This window comes from Lissotriton vulgaris, chromosome 10 (genome assembly GCF_964263255.1).
Source record: "Lissotriton vulgaris chromosome 10, aLisVul1.2, whole genome shotgun sequence".
NCBI classification, from domain to species: domain Eukaryota; kingdom Metazoa; phylum Chordata; class Amphibia; order Caudata; family Salamandridae; genus Lissotriton; species Lissotriton vulgaris.
In genome coordinates this window covers 161,047,903-161,072,494 of record NC_141698.1, presented here as the reverse complement: position 1 = coordinate 161,072,494, position 24,592 = coordinate 161,047,903, and the positions used below count along the sequence as shown (strand labels likewise).

The 24,592-nt window shown below is 45.8% G+C and overlaps 1 protein-coding gene across 3 annotated transcripts in view; it reads left to right on the top strand.

Annotated features, from left to right (window-relative positions):
* VWA3A (von Willebrand factor A domain containing 3A) overlaps nucleotides 1-24,592 on the top strand; it is a 544,099-nt gene that overhangs the window by 93,654 nt on the left and 425,853 nt on the right. For all 3 annotated transcript variants that reach the window (XM_086940772.1, XM_086940773.1, XM_086940771.1), the window contains one exon: nucleotides 18,851-18,976. In XM_086940772.1, the coding sequence (XP_086796898.1) occupies nucleotides 18,851-18,976 (126 nt within the window). The remainder of the gene's footprint in view (nucleotides 1-18,850; nucleotides 18,977-24,592) is intronic.

The window sequence follows — 24,592 nt, the reverse complement described above, 5'->3', positions numbered from 1 at the left end:
ATGACATTAAGGAGTTAATAATTAATGAAAACGGGGATACATCAAGGAACATTGAGGATATGCAAGGTTGCCTTCTTTCACTATTTTCTAATTTATATAAAGAAGAGGTGAAGCCGCCCATCGAAGCCATACGTACTTGGCTGAGTAATAAGAATTTGCCAAAATTGTCTGAGGAGGTGAGAAATAGATTGGATGCCCCCATAACTAAAGAAGAAATATTAGTACAGATTAAGAAGTTAAAAAACAAAAAAGCTGCCGGGACGGATGCACTACCTAGTGAGATATATAAACATCTAACAGACGATCTATGTCCGATACTAGAAATCATTTTTAACTCAATTTACTCATTTACAGGCAGGGTCCCAAATTCATGGAAGGAAGCCATAATAGTTTTGATTTTGAAGCCTGGAAAAGATCCCCAAAGAGCAGACTCATATAGACCAATCTCCCTGCTAAATGCCGATTATAAAATCTTTATGGGTATTCTGGCAGGGAGATTGGCCAAATTAACATCTAAATTGGTCCATGAAGACCAGAAGGGCTTTGTGGCTGGTAGACACATTGAAGATCAAATGCATCTATTGTTGGGAAACATCGACCTTGCAGTGGGAAAATCCGAACCCTTGGCTGTGGTAGCCCTCGACGCAGCCAAGGCGTTTGATAAAGTCTGTTGAAAATATCTTTGGGAAGTTCTAGAGGTAATGGGGTTCGGGCCATTATTTATAAATACGCTTAAAAGCTGTTATAGAGGCGCCTCTGCTAGGATCCTTTTAAATGGAGCATTAATATCAGTGTTTCATATTCAGCAGGGAACTAGACAGGGGTGTCCTATCTCTCCGTTGGTGTTCAATTTATATATTGAACCTTTGGCTCAGGCTATTAGACTTGACACTGTTATAGCACCGTTTGAGTCTGGGCAGTATAGCTCCAAGTTGGCCCTTTATGCAGATGATCTAGTTATATACACAAACGACCCAGTGACAGCTATCCCTCGCATTGAGGAATTGACAGCTGAGTTCGGCGCACTGTCTGGGTACATGGCAAATAGATCGAAGACCGAGGTCATGTGTTGGAACATAGATCATTGGTTAGGAGTGGAGAGTGTGGAGTTTAGATACCTGGGGATTTACATCGTGAGGGAACTGGATCGGATCCCCAAAATAAATTTGGATAGAACTACTAAAGAAATAGACCGCTTGTTTAATAGATGGAGGAAACTTCCATTGACAATTTATGGGAAAGTGAATTTACTTAAAATGGTTATTTTGGCCAAGCTTTCGAATCTATTTTCAACTATACCGTTACTATTCCCTAAGAAGGATATAAAAAAAATACAGAGTAAAATTGGGAGCTTCGTGTGAGGGAATAAAGGGACACGATTAACCTGGAAAAAACTTAGAAGAAGGCTGTTAAAGGGGGGGTTAGCCCTCCCCGATATTAATCTTTATGCTGTGGCCTTCCAGTTCAAGAGTCTTCGCATGCTTCTCACCAGACCTGATGATTCATCTTGGGGTAAATTGTTGCAAGAAATGGTGAGGGTAGAAGGGAGGAACGATGAATTTCTGTATAAGTTTGGCTCTCCAAGATACTTCAAAAGGGTACGCCTGAAGATATTAAAAACAGCCCTGGAGGTATGGTACAGAGTAAGGGTAGGCTGTGGGATTGGATATTTTTCTGCTTCAATTCCAATCTGGGACTCGCCTGGCACCCCGTGTCTAAATGACGCTCTGGCCATGCCCATAAAAAGAGCAGGAATTTTGAGGTGGGATGAGTTAATGGATGAGGGGGGGTTATACCCATGGGAATATTTGAGGATTTGAGGGCAAAGATAGGGAACGATCTATCAAGGTTTAAATATTTCCAATTGGTGTCCTGGCATACAGCTAAACAGGAGGAGATGGGGAGTAACGAGGTAGTTGAAAGGCTTAGCCAATCCCCCACATTGATACCAAAAGAGATTTCAATATGGTATAAACATTTAGTAGAGGGAGAAGACATGGGGACACCACCGGCAGAGGAGATTTGGAACAACACTGTATTGGCCTTGCAGGCAGAGGTCATGCTTGAACTATCTTTGAAGCTCCTATATCTATACTACTATTATAAAGAGAGAACACAAACCTTTGAGCCAGGTAAACTACAAAAGTAATGCACCAATCACTACACCCAATACACCATTTGAAAGGGGAGATATAGCAGAATGACATAGGCTATAAATATGTACACCATATATATTCAAAAAGAATAAAACCCAAAAGTGTAAAAGTAGTCCCTTGGGGGCGTGGTCGCGTGTAAGAACGTGGCAGTGGGCGTCAAAAAACAAAATATGTGGTCACAGGCAAAGAGGGCAAGTTTAAATTGCACACATAGAGCGCTCCATATATTGCACACATAGAGCGCCCCTTACATTGCACCCTTACAGCGCAAATGCGCTTTCACAGAATGTAAAAGCATACACTCGAACGAGATCGGAAATGTACATTCTGCAAATTTGACACGATTTTAAAACAACAGCTGCTATCACCACAACGCAATTAAGGATTTAATTATGCGTTTAAAAATAGCGCTGAAATTACCGAAAAACGTCTTCATGTAGCCATATTTCAAATTGCCGGCTTCATGTACTGCAACACCATATTTAAATTACAATGCATTACACTCGAAGGCTAAAGCGGGAGTGCCTTCCATAATGACGTCACACGGGGGGCTGGGTTAATAACATTAGTCACCAATCACAACTCTACTAATAAAACACACACACAACTTACAATAAAACAAATACAAACTCTGGAACCATTGGGCATCCACGTCATAAAGGGGGCAGGAAGTAAACAAGGCTCTTTTTGTTCAACGCGAGGAGGATTGATTTATGCGTCTTTAGACAGTGTGGACATTCCAAAAGCATTTTTGAGATAGCGCGGGTCCATAGTGAAAGAGCACTTCATATCACATACTTTAAAACCAGCATAATTCTACACAAAGGCGTCTTTATATAGCGCAACAGCCATGCCTGCAACTACTTCTGTGGTGCTGGTCGAGGAAGCAGCCTCATAGTGCCTCAAAGCGGGATTTCTTAACCTCCGCCGCCGGCTGACTAACAGACCCTTGGTGAGACGTGGTGGCAGCCTGCCTGCGCTCCCTTGGTCCATTAAAGTGCCCAAATTAAAGAGGCAGGCGGCTGCAATTCACGTTCAACCTGCAGAAAACACAACTATGTCACACATTTATGCACGCAGGGTTTGCGAGGCAGGGTTTGGTGAGACGCGGTGGCAGCCTGCCTACGCTCCCTCTGTGCATTGAAGTGCCCAAATTAAAGAGGCAGGCGGATGCAATTCGCTTTCAAACAGCTGAAATCACAACTGAGTTGGGTTTTAAGCTTTTAGTTCGTCAAACATGTAGGTGCAGGAGTTTCTAAACAGACAGAAGCACAGACGTGATACTGTGACTGCTTCACAAAAGGCACACTCAGGCACAACAAAAAACGATATTCAGGCAATGGTGTCACTTGTACAAGTATAAAAAAAAAACGAAATGTGAGAGGTAGCATACTGTGTATTAAAAGAGAAAAGTGGTGTCTCCAACTTACTAACAGATACTAAACACAAGCACAAAGATAATTCAAAAGGCACACTCAGGCACAATAATAAACAATACACAGACAATGGTGGCACTGGTGCAAGTATCAACAATAAACAAAATGTGAGAGGTACCATACTGTGTGTTACAAGGGGAAAAAGGTGTGTGCAACTTACAAACAGGTACTAAACACAAGTACAAGGATAATTCTAACATAAGAGGCACATTACTTGTGAACACATTACAAAAGCACACCTTACGAAACATGAGGGAAAAGTGACAATTGTGACCACAAAACATACATTAGGAAAACTGCCAGGAGTAAACCGTGACAAATGTGCAGGTTACAATAAACATAAGGAGCACATTACACGTGAACAAATTACAAAAGCAGACGTTAAAATACATAAGGCAAAAGTGACTATTGTAAAAAAAAATATACCTGAGGTAGCAAAAACTGCCAGGAGTAAACCGTGACAAGTGTGCAGGTTACAATAAACATAAGGAGCACATTACACGTGAACAGATTACAAAACCACACCTTACGATACATTAGGGAAAAGTGACAATTGTGACCAGAAAAAGAACATTAGGCAGCAAAAACTGGCAGGAGTAAACTGTGACAAGTTTGCAGGTTACAAGAAACATATAGACCACATTACACGTGAACAGATTACTAAAGCAGACGTTAACATACATGAGGGAAAAGTGACAATTGTGACCACAAAAAATACATTAGGTAGCAAAAACTGCCAGGAGTAAACCGTGACAAGTGTGCAGGTTACAATAAACATATGGAGCACATTACACGTGAACACATTACAAAAGCAGACGTTAACATACATGAGAAAAAAGTGACAATTGTGACCACAAAAAATACATTAGGTAGCAAAAACTGCCAGGAGTAAACCGTGACAAGTGTGCAGGTTACAGGAAACATAAGGACCACATTACACGTGAACAGATTACAAATGCAGACGTTAACATACATGAGGGAAAACTGACAATTGTGACCAAAAAAAATACATGAGGTAGCAAAAAGTGCCAGGAGTAAACCGTGACAAGTGTGCACGTTACAATAAACATAAGGAGCACATTACACGTGACCAGATTACAAAAGCACACCTTACGATACATGAGGGGAAAGTGATAATTGTGACCAGAAAAAAACAAATTATACTTCATCTGTAACAACATTACACACTTTACATTTCATCCCCGGACAACGTCGGGACGGGCTGCTAGTAAATATATAAAGCCTGCTTGTTTGAAGAAGAATCACTTTTTTGTGATTAATAGGCTTTACTACACTCCCTATAAAATCGGGAAATTCGCCCCTAGCCCCACACCGAAATGCCCAAGATGTCAGGAACTGATGGCTAACGACATCCATATGTTTTTTAATTGCAAAGAGCTGGATCAATACTGGCAGGAAATTAGACAGGTTTTGTCGGGACTTTTCAGCACCACAATTAAAGTAAACTCCTCACTCGTTATTTTTGGAGATGATGAACGCTTCTACCAGCAAGCTACATGTCACGAAAAAGGGCTTCCCCTATATTTGATACTGTTGGCAAGGAGGGAAATATGTAAAAGATGGAAAGATCACCTCCCCCCCGAGCAGTAAGGACTGGTTAAAAGCATCATTCAGTATGGCTCGGCTGGAATATGAAAGGGCAGAGGAGAAGCCATCTAACATCTGGCACCCTCTAATGAGGTGGGGTATAAACCTAAGAATGATTTGGTCACTCCAATGATTACACCATGTCCCCGATTTAAGGGGGAGGAGGTCTGGCGACCCAAGTAAAGTGTGGTCAGCTCGGTAGCGCACAGTGAGAGAGTATGGCTGTAAATGTTCCACAAAGACTTGACACTGTGAGATGAGGAGAAAACAGAAAAAAAAAAAAAAAAAGGAACTCAAGGCAGTACACCTAACCTTTCAAGCCTTCCTTCCCAGAATACAAAAGTCCACAGTGCTCATCCGCACAGACAACACCACAACCAAGCATCATTATATCAACAAGCAAGGGGGCACAAGAGGCGCAAAAGATATGGGAGTGGTCGATCAGTCACCAGCTGAATCTAAAAGCGGAATATGTGTTGTTGAAGCAAAATGTCATCGCAGACACACTGATCAGAATGGGAAGCACCTGCCATGAGTGGGAAATAAATCAGGAAGTACTGGAGGTAATTTTCCACCAATGGGGCAAGCCGAATCTAGACCTGTTCACAACCTTCCAGAAGCAGAAATGCCAGGTCTACGCAAGCTGGTAACAGCCAGAGTTGCGCGAGATCAGCTGTTTACCATAGTAAGAATTGACCCCATCCTCATTTAAACGTCTGCGTTTCTCATAAATCCCTTGGTGATAATCAAATTACAGAGTATTCCTTTTACTCCGTTTGGCTAGATAATCAGCCGTGCACCCAAGTACTCTAAATCCATCACCAATAATGACAACCGTCATCTAAAATCATGACATAGCACCAACTACTGAGCTTGACGTTCAAAAATATACATCCACTTCACCTTTCGAGATTTCACAAGTGCTTTTTTGCCATACCCCGCCCTGCATGCTGTGTTCCATGAACCAGTTCTCTCTCATCTCCCAAGACCCCCTTGCATACCTCAGGATTGGGTTCCTTTGAACTCCTTGACCTTCTACATGGAAAACCTTTCCCACTCAGTTCCCACTCAGTTCAAGTTAGTCACGTCATCCAAGTATTCAAGTGGGCACCCAAACCCCACCTCTTTGATCTTGACATGCTATCAAGTGATATTCAACCCTAACGTGTCCCTCAATGTAGAGAAGTAAATCTCTTTATTTCCTAGCCATAATGTATTGCTGTCTTTTGTTTTGTGAACAACAGAATTCTCAGTGTCTGCGTCCCCTTGGTTATTCATTCACACATCATTAATTATATACTTATGTACAGCTTCCATGTTGGAAATGTTTGCTGTCTCTATTGCTAAGTAATACATTTCTATCACAAGAAATGTGAATGCAAGTACAATACTAATATACTATATATCCAGTACCTCTAAAAAGTACATTTTGTTTGGTGAAATCGGTACCTACTGGATTCCTTAAAGGAGCGTTGCCGAAATTCTCCTGGATAGAAGGTGATACCTATGTAGCGCATTTCAAGCTTTGTTCGATTTTCTGGGGGGATTTTTTTACTTGACTTTTCAGCCAAACGAATTTGTTGTGTTGGTCTCTGATTACAAGTCATCAACACTTCCTTTAATTCAAAAAAGCTGACATACATTGTGAGCTGTCACCCAATGTACCTTTTAATTATTATCGATTGGCAGGCTGGGCGAGGTGAAAACATTAAACAGAAAGAAGGGTGCTAGAATCAGAATTTGATTGCCTAGTAGAGCACATTTTATTACATGATGCAGATTTGAGAAAAAACACGTCTTCCCAGCTAGATATTTTTAATTTTCTGAAAGAACAGGTAGGCCAGAACATCATAAACATTATATTAATGTTCTAGCAATGATTGGGTTACATGTTATCCGGTAGTCGCAGACTGTTGTTTTTTTTAAATGTAGGAAACACTGTTCACCTAGTCATCACATAGACCCAAAGCAAAAGATCTGACTAATGTCAAATGGAGTCTTTCTTTAGACATGGTTCTAATCAGAGACAAATATAATATTTGCTTCCTGGTTCCACCTCTATTTGTAATATGAATCCACATTAACAAGGTGACTTTGTGTTCTGTTGTATGGGAGTATTGGAATGTATTTCCAACTATACCTTGCATTGGATGTTTTCCCCAGTTTCTAGTTGCCTCAGTTTTTAAATTGTTTGTTATTCTTCAAATGAAGTTACTAAGCTCATCTGAAAAATAGTAATGTCACATTTTAATACATGTGAATATGTTGCATATGAGTTTTTGACAACATGAATGCCATCATTTAAAAAAATGACTGATAGTACAGCTACCAAAATTGTAATCTTGGATATGTAACCAATGGGAAACAAGCACAGGCAAAGGCAGTAGGTCTGGGTTTAATTTGCCCACGCATGTAAACAAAGGTGTTCGCAAATGCTGTCATCACATTAAAGCCTTCCCTATTGCCCAAGACAATTCTCAGAAAAAAGAAGTGAGAATATAGAATATATGTTGTTTTCTTTATAGAATGCATATGGCAGATAAATACTTGAATGTGTAAGAGTGATGATTAAGTGTACTTTTCAGATGTAAAATCATCCCTCAGGCATTCTAATGGAAGCACTTCCTGGAAGGTGGACTGATACACTGAATAGCCAATAGCGTGATGTGAGAGAGAATACACTGAATAGCCAATAGCGTGATGTGAGAGAGAAATATTCGTTTGGCCAGAGCCTAAGCAGTCTATGTATATTTTACACAATTGGTAGTATTACAGCCTGGAGGCAGCTGAGCTGTCAAGTCGGATCTAGAAACAAGGGGAGACAGAAAAAACCGCGAAGCCTTTAGAACCACATGAAATGTGATAATTATCTTATTTTTCTCTCCGTGCCTTCTACCCTTTATTCGGACACCTGAGTAAAATCTCCCGGCAGCCAAGTAAACAAGGGGTCATTGTTTATCAAGGGAAAGGCCAGAGAGGTGGTGACCACTTACAAATATCTGTGAGTTTGGTTAGACCACAGTGGCCGTTCAACAGTACATATTACGGTCCAACAAAGGGTAGCAAATTCACTTGCAGGGATATTCTGTAAAGTGAAAAAAATCAAGGAATGCTCCAGACCTAACTGCCCTCCCGAAGGTAACAGGATGCAAATTTCTGCCTACCGTTGCTTATGGGGCACTCACATTCAGAGACAGAATGGCCCGTTGGCTGGACAGAGAAGAGTCATCTTGCTACCGCAGAGTATTTTAGCTTTCGAACTGCATCTCGCATGCTCCAATCCGGCTAGAGTGTGGGTGAACCTCCCTACAATGGCTATTAAAAGCCAGGTACACAGCTTATTGTCTGAAAGCAAAGCAGTCCCAGCAGCACACTCTAAAAAATGACATCTGGAAGCTAATAAGCAATCCGGAAACAAACTACCACAAGGTCTCAATGCATGCTTTGGAGGCCTTCTAACACGACCAGTATGGGCAAGCGGGCTATCAGCTCCTATGGTGCCTAAGCTACTGACAAAACAATCTAAGCTAATATCGGCAGACCTGGAAGCACAAGCTGCCAAAAATCTTCGTCATGGTAGTTTGACCTCAAGGCTTTATGAACTAGAGCCTCTGCCATCCTACCTTTCCCTGCCCCGTAACCTTACAATGAAACGAGAGTTAATGGGCCTGTGTTTTGCTCTAGTCCCCCTGAAGTCTTATGGATATGGACGAGGGAACTTGGAGGCCTATGTTTCAATGCAGATGAATCATTGACCCATGTGCTATTTATTTGCGAAGAGTTGGCCCCACTAAGGATAATTCGGCTTCTTCCAATTTTGCACATTTTGAATACTCTGGCTTACCGGAAACCAGAGTTATGCTTGAGAGGGGAATCCGTGCAAGTAGACGCTCACCCCATGAAATTTATGAAGGCTTCAATAACTTTAACGTCTGAGTGACAATTGTGACAGTACGAGTTTGGTGCACAAAGCAGAATCAGCCTCGGAAGAATACCCTAATGCACTGCCCGCCTTTCCTTTTAGCGTGCTGACCAAGTATGGGGGTAAAAACAACACGCCTCCGTATGGACCTTTGATTGAAAAATTGATTCTAATTAGGCTTTCATGTTTTCAGTTTCTATTGTTGGTAAATTCTGGTGGAGTTTTTTCAGTGTTTTAAATACCTTAAAGAAACAGTGGTTACACATTTCAACACAAAAAACAACAGAAACAGTGTTTTTCTGGTGTTTATGGAATGTTTTGCTTTTATTATTGTTTACTTTATGCACTGATAGTGCATGTGTGACCATGTGCGTACAGGGTAAATACATATTTACAAATCAAACTTATTGTAGTACACCATACAATAGTTCTTTAGTGAGTCTGGTCATGCGTGCTTGCTCTTTCCTTCCCATGTAAACATTTATCTGTGAAAAGGTCCTCAACATTGGCACTTGAGATGGGCAACACCAAAACCGACTGTACTCAATTTGCTTACTCTGGCCACTGACATAGCTTTCCATGCCAATACTGGTATACCTTAAGATTGTGATTCTGTAGGAGCGGTTCTGCAACTATTGTGTTGTACTGGGCGTATATGCCCTCAGTTAATGAAGTGGTCAAAAATTAGGCAGTACTTTTCAAGTCCAGAGAAAATTCCCCTTTGTGGTGTACTTTTCTTTCACATCACTATCAATATGCGACCAAGGATCCTCACATTTTGTGGCTGTCGCGGAGTGAGTGTAGCGGGCCGGAAAAGCAGGCGAGGAGGCCGTATGTAGTGGGCAATATTGGACTTGTATTTCGGATGAACAATAAAGATAGTTCCAACAGTCAGAAAGGGAGGCTCCCGGCGATGGACTCAGGTTCGGATCTTCTCGGCTACTCGGCGTCCTCCGATAGTCCAGGGATGGCTCCGATGACGGGGAGGTTCCAAGGAGGACCGGAAGAGAAGAAAAACAAGGGACCGTTAGTCCTATCCAGAGGTCAACGAGGCACAAATGCCCACCGTCACCCGGGTAGTGCAAGAAGGGGCGGAAAGAGACAGTGCGGGAAAGGAGGGTACTGGGAATGCGGAAGACAGGTCGGGTAATAGAGAGGGTGTCGAGGCGGGACGTGAGAGTAACGGACGGGGTTTTTGTGTGTGAGGTGCTATATACGTATTTTACAGTGCAGGGGCGGTGAGACTATGGAGAGAGAGGGGTTATTTACAGGGACTTTAACACGGACTCCTAATGAGTAGGGAAAAAGAAGGCAAAAGGCACTCACGCGGTCCGCCGTAACTCTCCAGTGAGTTACGGCCGCTCTCCAGCCACCTCCTTGGGACTCCACCACTCTTCTGTCCACACGTCTTCCTCGCACGTCTGCTCTCCTTCTCAGTCTCCAGCCAGAGGGTCCTGCCACGAAACTCCGACGACGTGTTGTGCTTGTTCTCTGGTTTTATCCTGTGCTGGCGCTGCCTTTGGGGCGGGACTTCCGGGGTCAGCGTGATATGGTTCCTCCGGACCTGTTCCTCGGGTTGGTCCCTGTGGGAGAGAGAAGGGCGGGGTTTCGTTTGTGATGGCTGGTGTTCCGATTCCTGTCTCTGTTATGGCGTTTTGGCGGCAGGGGTTCAGTCCCGGTGGTGCCGGACAAGGTATGTGAGGGGGAGGGTGGTCTCCAGGTAGGGGTCTTCGGGACGTCGTCTCACATTGGCTTTGGCATCATCACTAAGCAAAAATTGGTAAACGGTCGCCTCATGGATAACATAGCATTCACAGCCTCTATGACTGAGAGAATCACAGGCTAAATGGCACATTTGGGATGATTCTTTGATGCCACACAAAGCACAAAATGAGAAATATTTACGTTTTAGTTCCCGCCCATAATGAACAGTGCACCAGAATGGGCTACAAAGTCAATAGTATTCTTCATTAACTCTGAAGATTGTAAAGATGCTTTCAACTTATCATCTAGCAAGTGGCAATGATCTCTTACAGGGAAGCACTTCAGCTCAGATATTGATTTTGATAGGCTATCACACAATGTTTTCATATATGTAGCTGAATTACTACAAATACAAAAAACTAAATCACTCCAATCTTTGTTGAACTTGGTAAGAACTTTCTGCAGCAGCATTCCAAGTGACACTGTGTTCCATGTTTTCCAAACTTCTAGTATCATGTTTTCATCACTATCTCAGATACTTGGTGACCGCACTCTTTTCACATATACCTGCCACTACACCTTGCACTGAATGTTTAAAGCCTGGGGTGTTTTGGCAATTTGCATGCTATCAATACTGACTTACTAGAAAAGGGGGCTGATGTATCAAAGGGTTTCACCCATTCTCTGTCTGTGGGTAAATGTGATGGTACATATTGGGAAAGATTCTTATGAAACCAGCCATTTTACCTATCAGTGGAAGAATCAAACGTAGACAAAATATCAAATATGATTTTTATATTTCCTGATTGTCTACAGTTTATACAATAATTAAATAAGACTTTAAACATGCTTCTAAACCCTGCATCTTTAGACAAAAGACCACAAAACTGAAAAAAACAAAAGGTAGAAGAAACAATATTTTAGTGACATCTTTAAACAACAAACCTCAAGCAGAATAATGTTAGTCCAGTCTTTCTTGCTGCTGTCTTGTATAACAAAGTTGCGTTGTATTTGCCCCTTCTGATAGATACATCTGCCTGTGGATTCCTCACCTTGTGAATATCCCCCTTGCATCAGCAACATTCGGAAATTCTTTTTGTAGCTTCGCGCCGACGTGGACTTGGACGTCATAGAGACACGGCATTGCTCGCGACTCCGCTGACGTCACCGATGCCTACAATAGGCCCACGCCGTCGTGATGACATCAGTTCCCTTTTTTTCCGTGTCGTCGACGCTAACGGTTTCGGGATACTCAGTAGCTTTTGGTAACTCTGTTACTATTTTTCCTTGTTTTCTTGTTCTCTTGCCTCTTTGTCTCCCTAAAATGCAGACAAAGAAGACCGGATTTAAGCCCTGCAGGGAGTGCGGGAAGATGATGTCCATTACGGATCCGCACCAAGACTGTATTTGATGTTTAAGCTCCGACCACGACGTGGATGGATGTTCATTGTGCCGAAAAATGAACCCAAAGGCCCTGCGAGAGAGGAAAACCAAACTTCTTGTAGCAAAGCTGAAAGCTGACAAAGGTAGGAAGACTTCAAGATCCCGCTCGAGGAGGACGAAGTCGAGGTTGAGGTCGAAGTCAAGATCAAGATCTCGAGAGGCATCGGCTTCGAAGTCCTCGTCGGAACATGCTTCGAGGTCGCATAAGAAGCACAAGAGAAGGAGGCATGAGTCTCAACGTCATTCAGGTGAGAAGTCGGGCTCGTAGTCGAGGTCGCCCAAAAAGGTTTGATCGAAGGTGATCCCGCCGCAAGAGAATTCGGATCGGGAAGGTGAAGCCTCGCCTTCGGAGTCACACGTTCATTCTCCGGCTCCGGCTTCTAATCCAATTCCGGCAGCGTCTCTGGCTCAAGAGGAGGAGGAGGAAGTCCCTTTGGAGGAAGAGCCTGTAGAAGAGCCGGATGCAAACCTACCTCGAGATCGGCCTGAGGGTGTTCATCCAACTTTTCCTGCACCAGGCCAAGACCCATCAGCGTTCCTGAACGCTATGTATGGCGTATTCTCGAGGTCATGGTACCCCTCTGGTGCACCTTCGGGTCCCATGGGTCCACTGGCATTTAATTTGGGTGTTCCACACTCTTTTGCCCCGGCACCATTCATGCCGTTTATGCCAGCCCCGACGCCGCCGTGGCAGTACCCGGCTCCGCCGAGGTCGACACCGGCACGGCCGAAGTCGACGACTCCGATACCGGCGTCGCCCGCTCCAAGCAGACCTTTGGAGCATCCATCTGGGCCATCGGATTCGGTACCAACGTCGGCTCCTACTCCGTCGGAGTCGATGGTGGATCCGGCTTCGAGGCGTGTAAAAGAGAGGTCCAGGAGGGAAGCACAACGCCTCTTGGAGGAACGAAGGTACATCGAGTCTCATCCAGACTTGGAGGAAGGTGAGCTAGATGAGGATTGCTTCGAAGAGCTGGCTGATGCTAGTGGCCTAGATTTTTCCCCAGAGTGGGAATTACCATCAGGTCCGGATGCGCCTTCAAAGGATGTCCAGACATACCATATGGTAATGAGGAAGGCAGCAGGACTTTTAGATTTGACATTACCAACTGTTGAATTTAAGTCAAATCTGCTTACGGAAGTACTCCATTGCCAAGCTCAGCAGTGGAGCCGTTACTCCCATTTAATGAGGCTTTACCTGAACCCATTATAGAGGTGTGGAAAAAGCCTCTTTCTGCACCTGCTGTTTCAAAAAGTGTGGCGAGGAGATATAGGGTGGCACCAGAAGACCCTGCCTTTTTAACATCTCACCCTTCTCCTGAAAGCCTGGTAATTCAGGCAGCGTGCTCTAAGAAGTCAGTTGGTGCTTTTCCCCAGGTGCCTGCTGATAAGGAGGCCAAGAAGCAAGATCAAGTGGCCTAGAAGACATTCTCTTCCGCAAGTATGGCGTTAAAGTCAACAAATGCCACTTGTCTCATGGGGAGGTATGTGCACGCACTTATGGACTCAATGCGCACATTGATTCCTAAGATTCTGGATGAAAGCAGGGGTGACTTTGAGGAGGTGTTGTCTGATACTCAAGCAGCAGCACGTCAAGTTATCCAAAGTGGTCTAGATACTGCTGATTCTGTGGCACGGATCATGGGCACTGCGGTAGCCACAAGAAGATCAGCTTGGCTAAAATCCTCGGATTTTTCAGCAGACGTGCAGGCAGCACTGTTGGATCTGCCATTTGATGGAGTTGGACTCTTTGGCAGGAAGGCAGATACAGCCTTAGAGAGGTTTAAAGACAGCAGAGTAAGAGGTTCAACGACCAGGAAGTTCAGAGGATTTGGACGCTCTTCATTTCGGACCTATAGACAAGGTCAGCAGCAGCAACAACAGCAGCAGCAGCAAAATACCTTGTATAGGTCATACAGGGGAAAGCAAAGGTCTCGTCCTCGAGGACGTCAAGCCTCTTCCTCCTCCCTCTCCTCCAACCCCCCAGCCACAGAAAAGCAGCCCTAGATCCGCCATTCAGGATCATGTGGGTCCGGTGGGGGGTCGGCTTACCTACTTTCTACGGGATTGGGAATCGGTTACATCAGATCTTTGGGTTCTCAATCTCGTAGAAAATGGGTATGCCCTTCCCTTTCGGGAATTCCCTCCCAATTACCCTCCTTGCCAAGGTTATTGCACAGAGGAATATCTGTTACTTCTACAAGAGGAAGTACAGACTCTGTTAAGAAAGGGTGCGATAGAGGTGGTCCCAGAGCAGGAAAGGGGTCAGGGATGCTACTCCCGGTATTTCCTGATCCCCAAGAAGGATGGCAAACTTTGTCCAATCTTTGATCTCAGGATCTTGAATCTCTATCTGAAACAGGAGAAATTCAAGATGCTCACCCTTGCACAGGTTCTTCAAGCGCTGCTGGAAGAAGACTGGATGTTGTTGCTCGACTTGCAAGATGCGTATTTTCACATACCAATCCTGAAGTCGCACAGGAAGTATCTCCGTTTTACGGTGAGGTCGCAACACTACCAGTTTGCGGTCCTTCCTTTTGGGATTACTACTGCGCCTCGAGTCTTCACCAAGGTGATGGCAGTGGTGGCAGCACATCTCAGAAGGTCGGGGATCCCGGTAGTCCCTTATTTGGACGACTGGCTGATCAAAACAGAGTCGTCAGGGAAAGTGCTCCAACATCTGCAAGAGACAACCCAGTTGTTGTACAGGTTGGGTTTTTCAATAAATGTACCCAAGTCTCACTGCCCTCCCAGCGCAACCTGTTCATAGGTGCGGTACTGGATACAACTGTGTGTCGTGCATTCCCTCCTCCTCAAAGGATTCGCGACATACAGGAAATGATTCCTTTATTTTAGAGTGGAGCGGTTGTTCCAGTCCTGAAGGTCCTTCGCCTGCTCGGTCTGATGGCTTCATGCATTCTGTTGGTCAACCATGCACGCTGGCACATGAGGGCGCTCCAGTGGTGTCTCCACAGGCAGTGGTATCAACACAATGTGGATCTCAGGGAGTCAGTGAGGATCTCCAGAGAAGCTGCAGCGGATGTGTCTTGGTGGGGCGTGGAAGGCAACCTGTCTCAAGGGAAGCCTTTTTATCTGCCTCATCCGGTGGCCACAGTTATAACGGATGCATCCACTCTAGGGTGGGGTGCTCATCAAGGGGATCTGGAGGTCAAGGGTCTTTGGTCTCCAGAGGAAAGGTTGCTTCATATTAACCTTCAGGATTGCGGGCGATACGTTTGGCACTCAAGGCTTTCCTTCCTTCCCTTCGTGGTCGGTCGGTTCAAGTCCTGACGGACAACACGACCGCGATGTGGTACAGCAACAAACAGGGAGGAGTGGGGTCACAGTGTCTCAGTAGGGAGGCACTGCTGCTCTGGTTCTGGGTTCAGGACCATCAGATTTGTCTGATGGCAAATCATCTGGCCGGGGTTCTGAACGTTCGTGGAGACAATCTCAGTCGGCAGTTCTCGGCCGACCACGAATGGAGGCTCCATCCAGAGGTAGTTTGCGACATCTTTCAGATGTGGGGAACTCCTTGGGTGGACCTGTTTGCCACTCAGAGAATGCTCACTGCCCGACATTCTGCAGTCTCCAGTATCCGATGCAAGGAGCCTTGGGCGACGCGTTTCAGTTGAGTTGGGGAAGTCAACTCCTTTACGCGTTTCCTCCCATACCCTTGATTCCTCGGGTTCTGAGGAAGATTCGCCAAGACCGGGCCCAAGTTATATTGGTCGCCCCGGATTGGCCGAGAAGGGTGTGGTATACAGATCTTCTCCACCTCTCCTCTCACCCGCCGCTCTGTCTCCCACTCAGGGCGGACCTCCTCTCTCAGATGGAGGGGCAAGTTCTATACCCCCACCTCCAGACATTACACCTTCATGCCTGGAGATTGAACGGGGCAACCTGAATTCCTTTTCTCTCCCGCCTGATGTGGTGGATGTCATCTTATCAGCCAGGCGTGACTCCACTAAGTCCATATATTCTTACAGATGGTCAAGATTTGTTGCATGGTATGGAGAGAAAACAATTGACCCTTTGAAAGCCAATTTATCTGATGTTCTCCAGTTTGCTCTCTCTCTGGCGCGGCAAGGGCTTGCTGTTGCCACAGTTAAGGGCTATCTTTCAGCGCTGTCTGCATTTCTCTGCTTGCCAGACCAGCCATCTCTTTTAAAGTCTCCAGTAGTGCTGAGGTTTTTGAAGGGCCTCACAAATAAGTTCCCTCCTATTCCTTTTATTGTGCCTCAGTGGGACTTAAATCTTGTCTTGACCTTTTTGATGGGTGCTCCCTTTGAGCCCCTTCACAAATGTCCTATGAGCCTCTTGACTCTAAAGACAGTCTTCCTCGTTGCAATAACCTCAGCAAGGAGGGTAAGTGAGCTTCAAGCTCTTAGTTCCAAGTCCCCATTCTTGACCATTCATGCTAATCGAATGGTTCTTAGGACCAGGGCTGCTTTTCTCCCTAAGGTGGTGACTCCTTTCCACCTTGGTCAATCCATTACCCTTCCTACATTTTATCCTCACCCTCACCCTTCCAAGGAGAAGGAGAGACTGCATCGTCTAGACCCTAAGAGGGCTGTAAGCTTCTACATGGACAGAACGAAAGACTGTTGTATGGATGATCAGCTCTTCATTGGTTTTGCTGGTTGTAAAAAAGGAAGAGCGGTCCATAAAAGAACATTATCAAGATGGATCGTCCTCTGCATTAAGATCTGCTACTCTTTGGCCGGTAATGAACCACCAGAGGGTATACGGGCTCATTCTACAAGGGCTAAGTCGTCAACCTCAGCATTGGCTAGAGGTGTGCCTGTAGAGGATATTTGCAGAGCCGCGACTTGGACCTCCCTCCACACTTTCGCGAAGCATTACTGCTTAGATACCGAAGTGAGGAGGGAGGGTCACTTTGCGCGCTCAGTTCTCCAGGACTTCCTGGTTTAGAAGAGTGGACACCCTCCTCCGGGAGTGGAGACTGCTGTGGGACTCTATTCACAAGGTGAGGAATCCACTGGCAGATGTATCTATCAGAGGAACAAGTTACTTACCTTCGGTAACGCTTTTTCTGGTAGATACAGTATCTGCCTGTGGATTCCTCACTGACCCGTCCGCTTCCCCGTTGTCCACTCTTCTATACCAGAATTACTGTAATGTTTTTACTTCATGGTCAAGAAAATGTGTTGTTTCAAATGTTTTATTGCATTTGTTTCACACTGTGTGTGTTACCTTGACTATTGTGTACTGTGTATACTGAGTATATATCTACTGTCATTGATCCGTTCGTGTGCCTCGAAGGCACGGAAAAAAGGGCGGAACTGATGTCATCACGCCGGCGTGGGCCTATTGTAGGCGTCGGTGACGTCAGCGGAGTCGCAAGCGATGCCGTGTCTCTATGACGTCCAAGTCCACGTCGGCGCGAAGCTACAAAAAGAATTTCCGAATGTTGCTGACGCAAGGGGGATATTCACAAGGTGAGGAATCAACAGACAGATACTGTATCTACCAGAAAAAGCGTTACCGAAGGTAAGTAACTTGTTCTTCTGGAAGAAATACAATTGACTCTTTCACTCACCTTTTCCTTTCTTTGAATGCCATTTCGTTTATGGTGACGAAGGTGTTTTTTCAGTGTTATATGTTTACACTGGTGAGGGCTATTTTCCTTTCAGTGGGATTTTCTCTGTTATATGTTTAAACCTACAACAGGATAACCTAATTTCAATATATTGTAGGATTTTTTGTATTGAATGTGATAGTGTATCCTTAATGTGTATTGAAACATTTTACTGTTGAGATTTTTTTTTCATGAAGTGCAATTTTTTTAAATGATTTTAAGTAATCCTACAATAAATAAATTAATCTAATCCTAATCCATGCCTTCTAGTTTAGGGAACTATCCCAAGCGATATTTATATTCACTTAAGCAGTTTAGTTATATCTTGTTTAGAGGTTTGTCACAAAAGATATGTATTTCTAGTGTAGAGGTTTGCCCTAAACTATATTTATTACACATGCTATTTTCAAGTGTTTTTCAGTGACCCTGTGCCCATTTTTTTGTGTAAGTCCATCCAAAATAAGACATTTATCAGTGTGTAAAATATAGAAAAACAACCATTTATGCTTCTCAGCATAACAGTTACTCAGACGTACTCAGTCAATCACTCTTAAAAAGATGAACGGTTGCATTATTCAGTAGCCCCAGCATGGATGTAGGCATGGCACCTATGATGCTCCCTTACACTAACTGGAACAATGACCAGTAGGAATGTGGTCTCCCCTTGAACTAGTAAAAGCATCCTTGCATGAGCACTTGTGCGCAACATGCATTTGTTAATGCCATTGTACACAGATAGGGTAGCTTACTGCTGTTGGTTGCATTTTTCCTGCTTGAGTACTAACAGCCCTGTGGAATTAATAACTACAAATCTATCTATCCATCTATCTATCTATCTATCCATCTATCTATCTATATGTCTGTTTGGATGATATAGTGATGGTTAATATTCTATATTCACACAGCACCATGCTCTCCAGCCTAATCTTCAGTAAAATGGCATTAAATGTTATATTATTTTTTATTTTGACTACTGTAGACTACATGAAGCAAGACAATTGGTTCAGCAACTGCAGCCTAGTGGTGGATGCAACTTGCTTGGCGCTGTGAAGAAAGTGCTTCTGGTTAAGGAACTGGATTCCCTTGTCATCATTGCTGGAAGTTGGTGAGTTTGGTGTTAGTTCTTGCCGCACAGGATATTTTAAGATACATTTTAAGCAGTAATGAGTGTTATAATAGAATTTTAAATAGTTTGTAAAGAGTCATTGCAGCATAATACTGATGTCAGAGTGCATGCATTAAAGCACTTCTATGGGGGCATGGACAAGGCGGCCAAGATGGCGGTGGCAGCTTGAAGTTGTTCCTAACCCCCTTTTGTTATCTGCCCTGATCCTTTCCAGAAAAAGGTCTCTCAGGGACCCACTGCTTTCCTGTGCATCCCGGCTGACCCTGTAGCTGTTGTGTGGGCTGAAATCGTAAAACTAGGGAGGCAGCGGCGCCACGGGTCCCATATAGCGGCCTTGGGCGCGGCTGCAGACATTGTGGCCTGCAGGGGATGGGCCAAGGCTGAATGGGAGACGAAGAGGCGGGCCGACCGAATTTTCAGATGTGGCCGCACGGCAGAGGACCGAGGGCCACTTTGTTGTGCTCGGACCCTGGAGGGTGAGTGGTCGATCCGGCTCAGGGGGGTTCCACTTAAGTCTGGTGGGCCCTCCTCGATCCTTGACTGGAGCTGTTCTCCGGCGCTCCCCAGAGCCCGCTCCTTTGAGGGGCTCCATTCGGCACTGGTTGAACTCCGCCTGCTGTTGGCCCAGTAGGAAGGGGTGAGGGGCACCTTTGCTCCTCCCCCACCGTCTTTTGGATGCTGGCGTGCTAGGGCCCCCCATTCCGGATATGCAGCCTGCTTGCTAAATGTATGTATGTGTCTTGTAAAGCGCACTGCTGCCCTGAGGCGTCGTGGCGCTGTAGACCGCAGGGGAACCCGTCCTGGCTATCCCTGTGAGATGGTCCCTACTGGGTATCTACAAGGTGAAACCAGGCATCCCCGGCGAATGTGGGGGGCCATTGTAGAGATGAGGCAAGCTAATGCCCAGAGTTGCCGAGTGTGATCCCTGGTTTGAGTAGGCACAGAGGCGAGAATTATCGAGTCCGCTGACCCTGGTCCACAACCCTGCCGCGTCGGGAATTGAACCCTGGTCCCGGGCCGTTCTCTGCTTCCGGGTCTGCCGCCTCTAACCAGTGAGCCACACCACTCCACTAAAGGGGGGGGGCACCATTGAGGGGGGCTCCCCCCTCCTTTCCTCCTGTCCTCTGGGGTGCCGTGCCTACTTACTCCCGGGAACTAGGGCTAGCAAAGTGTGTCCCTCGCCTTTGGGGCCCCTGATTCTCCCTGGGGCGCTCCCTGGACACTGCTGCACCTTCCAGGGCCCATCTGACTAATTACTCATGCTGACCCACCTAGTGGGCTGGTGGTGGGTACACTGGTCTCCCCCGGCAAGAGGGGCCCCTCTCCTAGCCTGATTACATGGGGCCCGAGTCTTCTGCACCATCATGAGGCTTATACTCAGTCTGGAGCCTTGTTTTACCCGGTTTGTTGATCCAGGCGATTGGCCTATTCTGAAGCCATCCCACTCTTGGAGGTGACTTGGGTGCTCATGCTGCTGAGATGCGAGCGGGCTGGGGTGGCCATCCCTGCACTTAATCCTTACTCCACCAGAAACTGTACCCCATGTGTTCCGTTGCTTGTAGCACCCCAGCAGCTCGTACTGCCTACAGGTTAGTGGGCGGGTCTTCTCCACGACCCTCTAGACTTGGCCTACCCCAGCCAAAAACCAAAATGGACCACTTCACTACGATGCAGATGGGGCCTGAGAGCTCTGGGGAGTCCTCCGGAGTGGCAGACTCTTTGGGACACGCCCAACCTGATCTGGCCACTATACTCAAGGCGATACAGGATTTGAAAGTGGCTTTGGAAAACAGGGGTGCTGGAAAGTGCCTCTTTTGGACATGGTTAGCCACTACATTTTTCCTGTAAAATGAAGTAATTTCGACTGACACTGCCAGATATAGGTAAGACCCTCTTATAACAGGCCTTATAGTCCTAAGGAAGGGTGCGCTATATCTCCTGTGAGAACATATCTGCATGAGTAGATATGCCCCTGCAATATCCATGTCTATTCTTGGCTATTGTTAAGGGAACAGGTAAGCCATAAGGAGTACATGGGCTGGACACTCGTCATTTCGAGTTCTCCAGCTCCATGATGGCTTTACTGTATTATGGGATGTTTGGTACCAAACAGCTGTTCTTAATAAACCTGCACTGATTCCAGTATCAGATTTATTGATAATTGCACATAATGTTGTTACCACAGTCAGTGAGGCAGAGTGCTGGGTGTCCTCTGGGGAGGTCGATGTGACCGCCCTGAAGCGGCAGGTGGCCGGCCTTTTGACCTCTGCAGCTGCAATAATCTGCGAATAGTGGGCATCCTGGAGGGTACGGAGATGCCTGACGCTGTTAAGTTCCTGGAGGACTGGTTTTGCTCATGGGTCCCGAAGTTGGCCCTTATGCCTTGGTTTGTGGTGGAGCCGGCCCGCCGATCCCTGGCCCAGCACCCCCACCCCCCTTTTCAGGCCCCTGCAATGGACCTTGATCTCCTGGATCTTACAGTTTTGGGACAAGAATGTGACCCTCAGAGAGGCCCGAGGACATTCCAAGCTCTTGTTTCCAGAACGCACAAAATATGCTATTTCCTGACTATACTAGAGCTCTACAGCAGCGCTGCTGCTCCTTCACGGAAGTCAAGCAAAAGCTTAGGGCATTTAACCTCGAATATATACTACTCATCCTGGGAAAACTCAAATTCTTCTCTAACTTAAGTCCTTTTTCTTTGAGATCCTTCAGCAGGCTTGGGAGTGGGTTGAGGAGAAAAGAGACCCACGTGCCTCTTCGAATATTCCAGGACCCAGTGGCAGATCGTTCCGAGGCACTGCCGGTTGCCTACTGAGCCTCAGAGGAGGTGAACCCTTTTTTACAAATCCTGTAACTGCGATGGTGGCCGTAGAGGTTCTTTGGGCTCGGACGCAGCACACCCTACAGCCAGGACAGCAGGGACTGGCAGCTGACTGAATGAGACCTCGCCAACACATACCCCTGAGAGAGAGGCCTCCTAACTGGACCCTGTTTAGGCCTACTTTCATGGTCCTGGGACTAAATTATTTTGTGACTGTGTCCCACGGAGGCTGGTACTGCTCCTTGGTAACTGTATGCTGCACCTGCCATGACTTTCTCCGACACAGTGCCCCTTTCCCTTTCTGCTTTAAGTCTTTCCTCGTTTTCTTTTTTCTACCTCCATTGAGGTTCAGTTTGGGCGACAGATGCTTCAGGGGTGGAAGTATGGGGTGGAAGAGTTGGGGGAAAAATAAGGAATTTTGTTGGGGGGGGGGTTTTGTTGGGGTTTTTTATTTTGTTTGTGTTGCATCCACCACTAACTTTTTCAGCACCTGCATTACACCTCGCTTGTGACCCACCTAGTCTCACCCCACCCCCCTTTCACAACTATGCGGCTATGCTCCAGATCAGGTCTTACTTCGATGCCATCCCACATCACCACTATAGTCCACAATCCCCTCTTTAAAACTGATGTCTTGGACTGTGAATGGTCTCCTGGACCCCATCAAACGCACTGCTGTCCTGTGATTAGTCAAACGCTTCCCACCAATGGGTTTCATGCTTCAGGAGACTCACCTGCTAGGATCCCAATGTCCCTTACTCCGAAGGTATGGGTATGACAGAGTTTTCCATGTGGGGTTCAATCGGGATTACCGGGGTGTGGCCATCCTGCCCTATAACGTTTTTCTTTTGATAGTTTCTAACTTGCATACCGACCCTCAGGGGTGTTATATGGCGGTGGAGGGCCTTCTTGAAGGTCGTCACTACAACTTCCTGGGTTTGTTCTGCTCGCTGATCGGCCTGCTTGCGGGTCTGCCCATGAGGGTCTCCATCCTTGATGGTGACTTTAATGTAGTGCCTAATCCTGACCTTGATGCGTCCAGTCCCCTTCCCCAGGGGTGTGTCTGCCATGTTTGTCAGCCTGGAAGGATGCATTGACACTCTGTGACATATTGCGTTATAGCACCCATGGGAACGGTATACACGTTCACTTGGCCCTCACACAAAACCGAATCTTGCATCAATCTTTTTCCGCTGCTGGCCACGGATGTTTGCCAGGTGGACTACATGGCTGTCCTTGTGAGGGGGACTTCAGACCTAGCCCGCATTACCATGAAATTCGGCTCTGCTGACTGGACCCTGAGGTCTGTCCGATATCTTAACACGTGGTACCTCATAGACTCCCAATTTGAGGCCTTTCTGGCACCTGAGATACAGGCCTACTGTGAAACTAATCAAATAATCAAGAGGGGGAGTGAAGAGGAAAAAGGTAGAATCGTCCTCTTAATATTGTTATTCAACACAAGGATTGTACCGTTTATTACATGGATATATACGTGCATAAATTTGTGCTATTCTTATTTGAAATGTTAATCATATTAAAGTGCTACGCAAACGATTTATGCACCTTCTCTTGATTTAGGAAGGGCAATATTTCAAAAATTGTAAAATTCCCCTCACACATTGAAACCTGATTCAGTGTCATGCTTCATCATTGGGGTATTCCCGCCCATCTACGGGACGGGACGTGCTAAGACCTACGTAGACGTAGGAGCACTTTGTTTCATGGTTAGTGATTATGTGTAATGCGTGGGATCGTCAAACAAATGTGCAATGGTTAAAAAATTTCTGGCTAGTGGAAAAAATATACTTTATTTTGCTTCCCTAGCTGAGAATAGTAAAAATGGGGAGGTGTAGGTGATGCACTGTGATGAGTCACTTTCTACAAGGTCGACATGTTTCAGAAGCCATCCCTTTGGCTTTCTTCCTCAGGACCAAAAAACAAACCCTGTTCCACCTCAATGGGTGATATAATAATGAATGTACATATGCCTGCTGGTCAAAAGTACTGTCCGCTGTTTCCTTATTGGGCAGTTTTTGAAAAATATACCAGTAGTATATCTTGCAACAAAATCATCCGTTTGTTATCGTTCCCGCTCCTTGAGCTGTCACGAGAGGAAAAAAGGGCGCCTTCAATCAGACAATGCTGGAAAGAGCGTGATCCCCAAGGAATTACCTTCTTGTGGCTCGCCGGAACTTGCCTGTAAAACTAACCAGGGATCTGTTGCTTCAGCGGCTACCCTATGGGAAGCTGTTATAGTTGTGATCTGAGCCATGGCACAGGGGCTTATGCGCAGGGGCGAACAGGAGAAAGTGGCACACATCACTGCCCTCAAAACACAGATTCGGACCAGTAACTCATGCTAGCTACTCCTCTGTGGGACACAGAACCGTTGGGCACCCTGAGGACCTCAAAGGGGTTTGACAAGTGTGGATCTAATGGAGATCTCCAAGATTGGAGGCCTATGGGTAAAGGGTGAAGTCGGCCCATTCACTTCACTGCAAAAGGAGTACGAGCTAGCAGACACAAAGTACTTTAGGTATTTTCAAGTGCGACATGCGCTCATGTCAAATCTATCAAAAGGTACCTCTCCCCCAGAATGCTTGCCTTTGGAGGATAGGTTGCTTGATGGTTATTTGCCAACAAAAGTGATATCCCTGACTTACAAAAAATTGATTAATAACAAGTTGAATCCCCTTGGACCGCTCAGGGAGCGATGGGAAGGAGATGGGTTAGAGATCGATGACGAGGAATGGTAAGAGGCAGTGGCT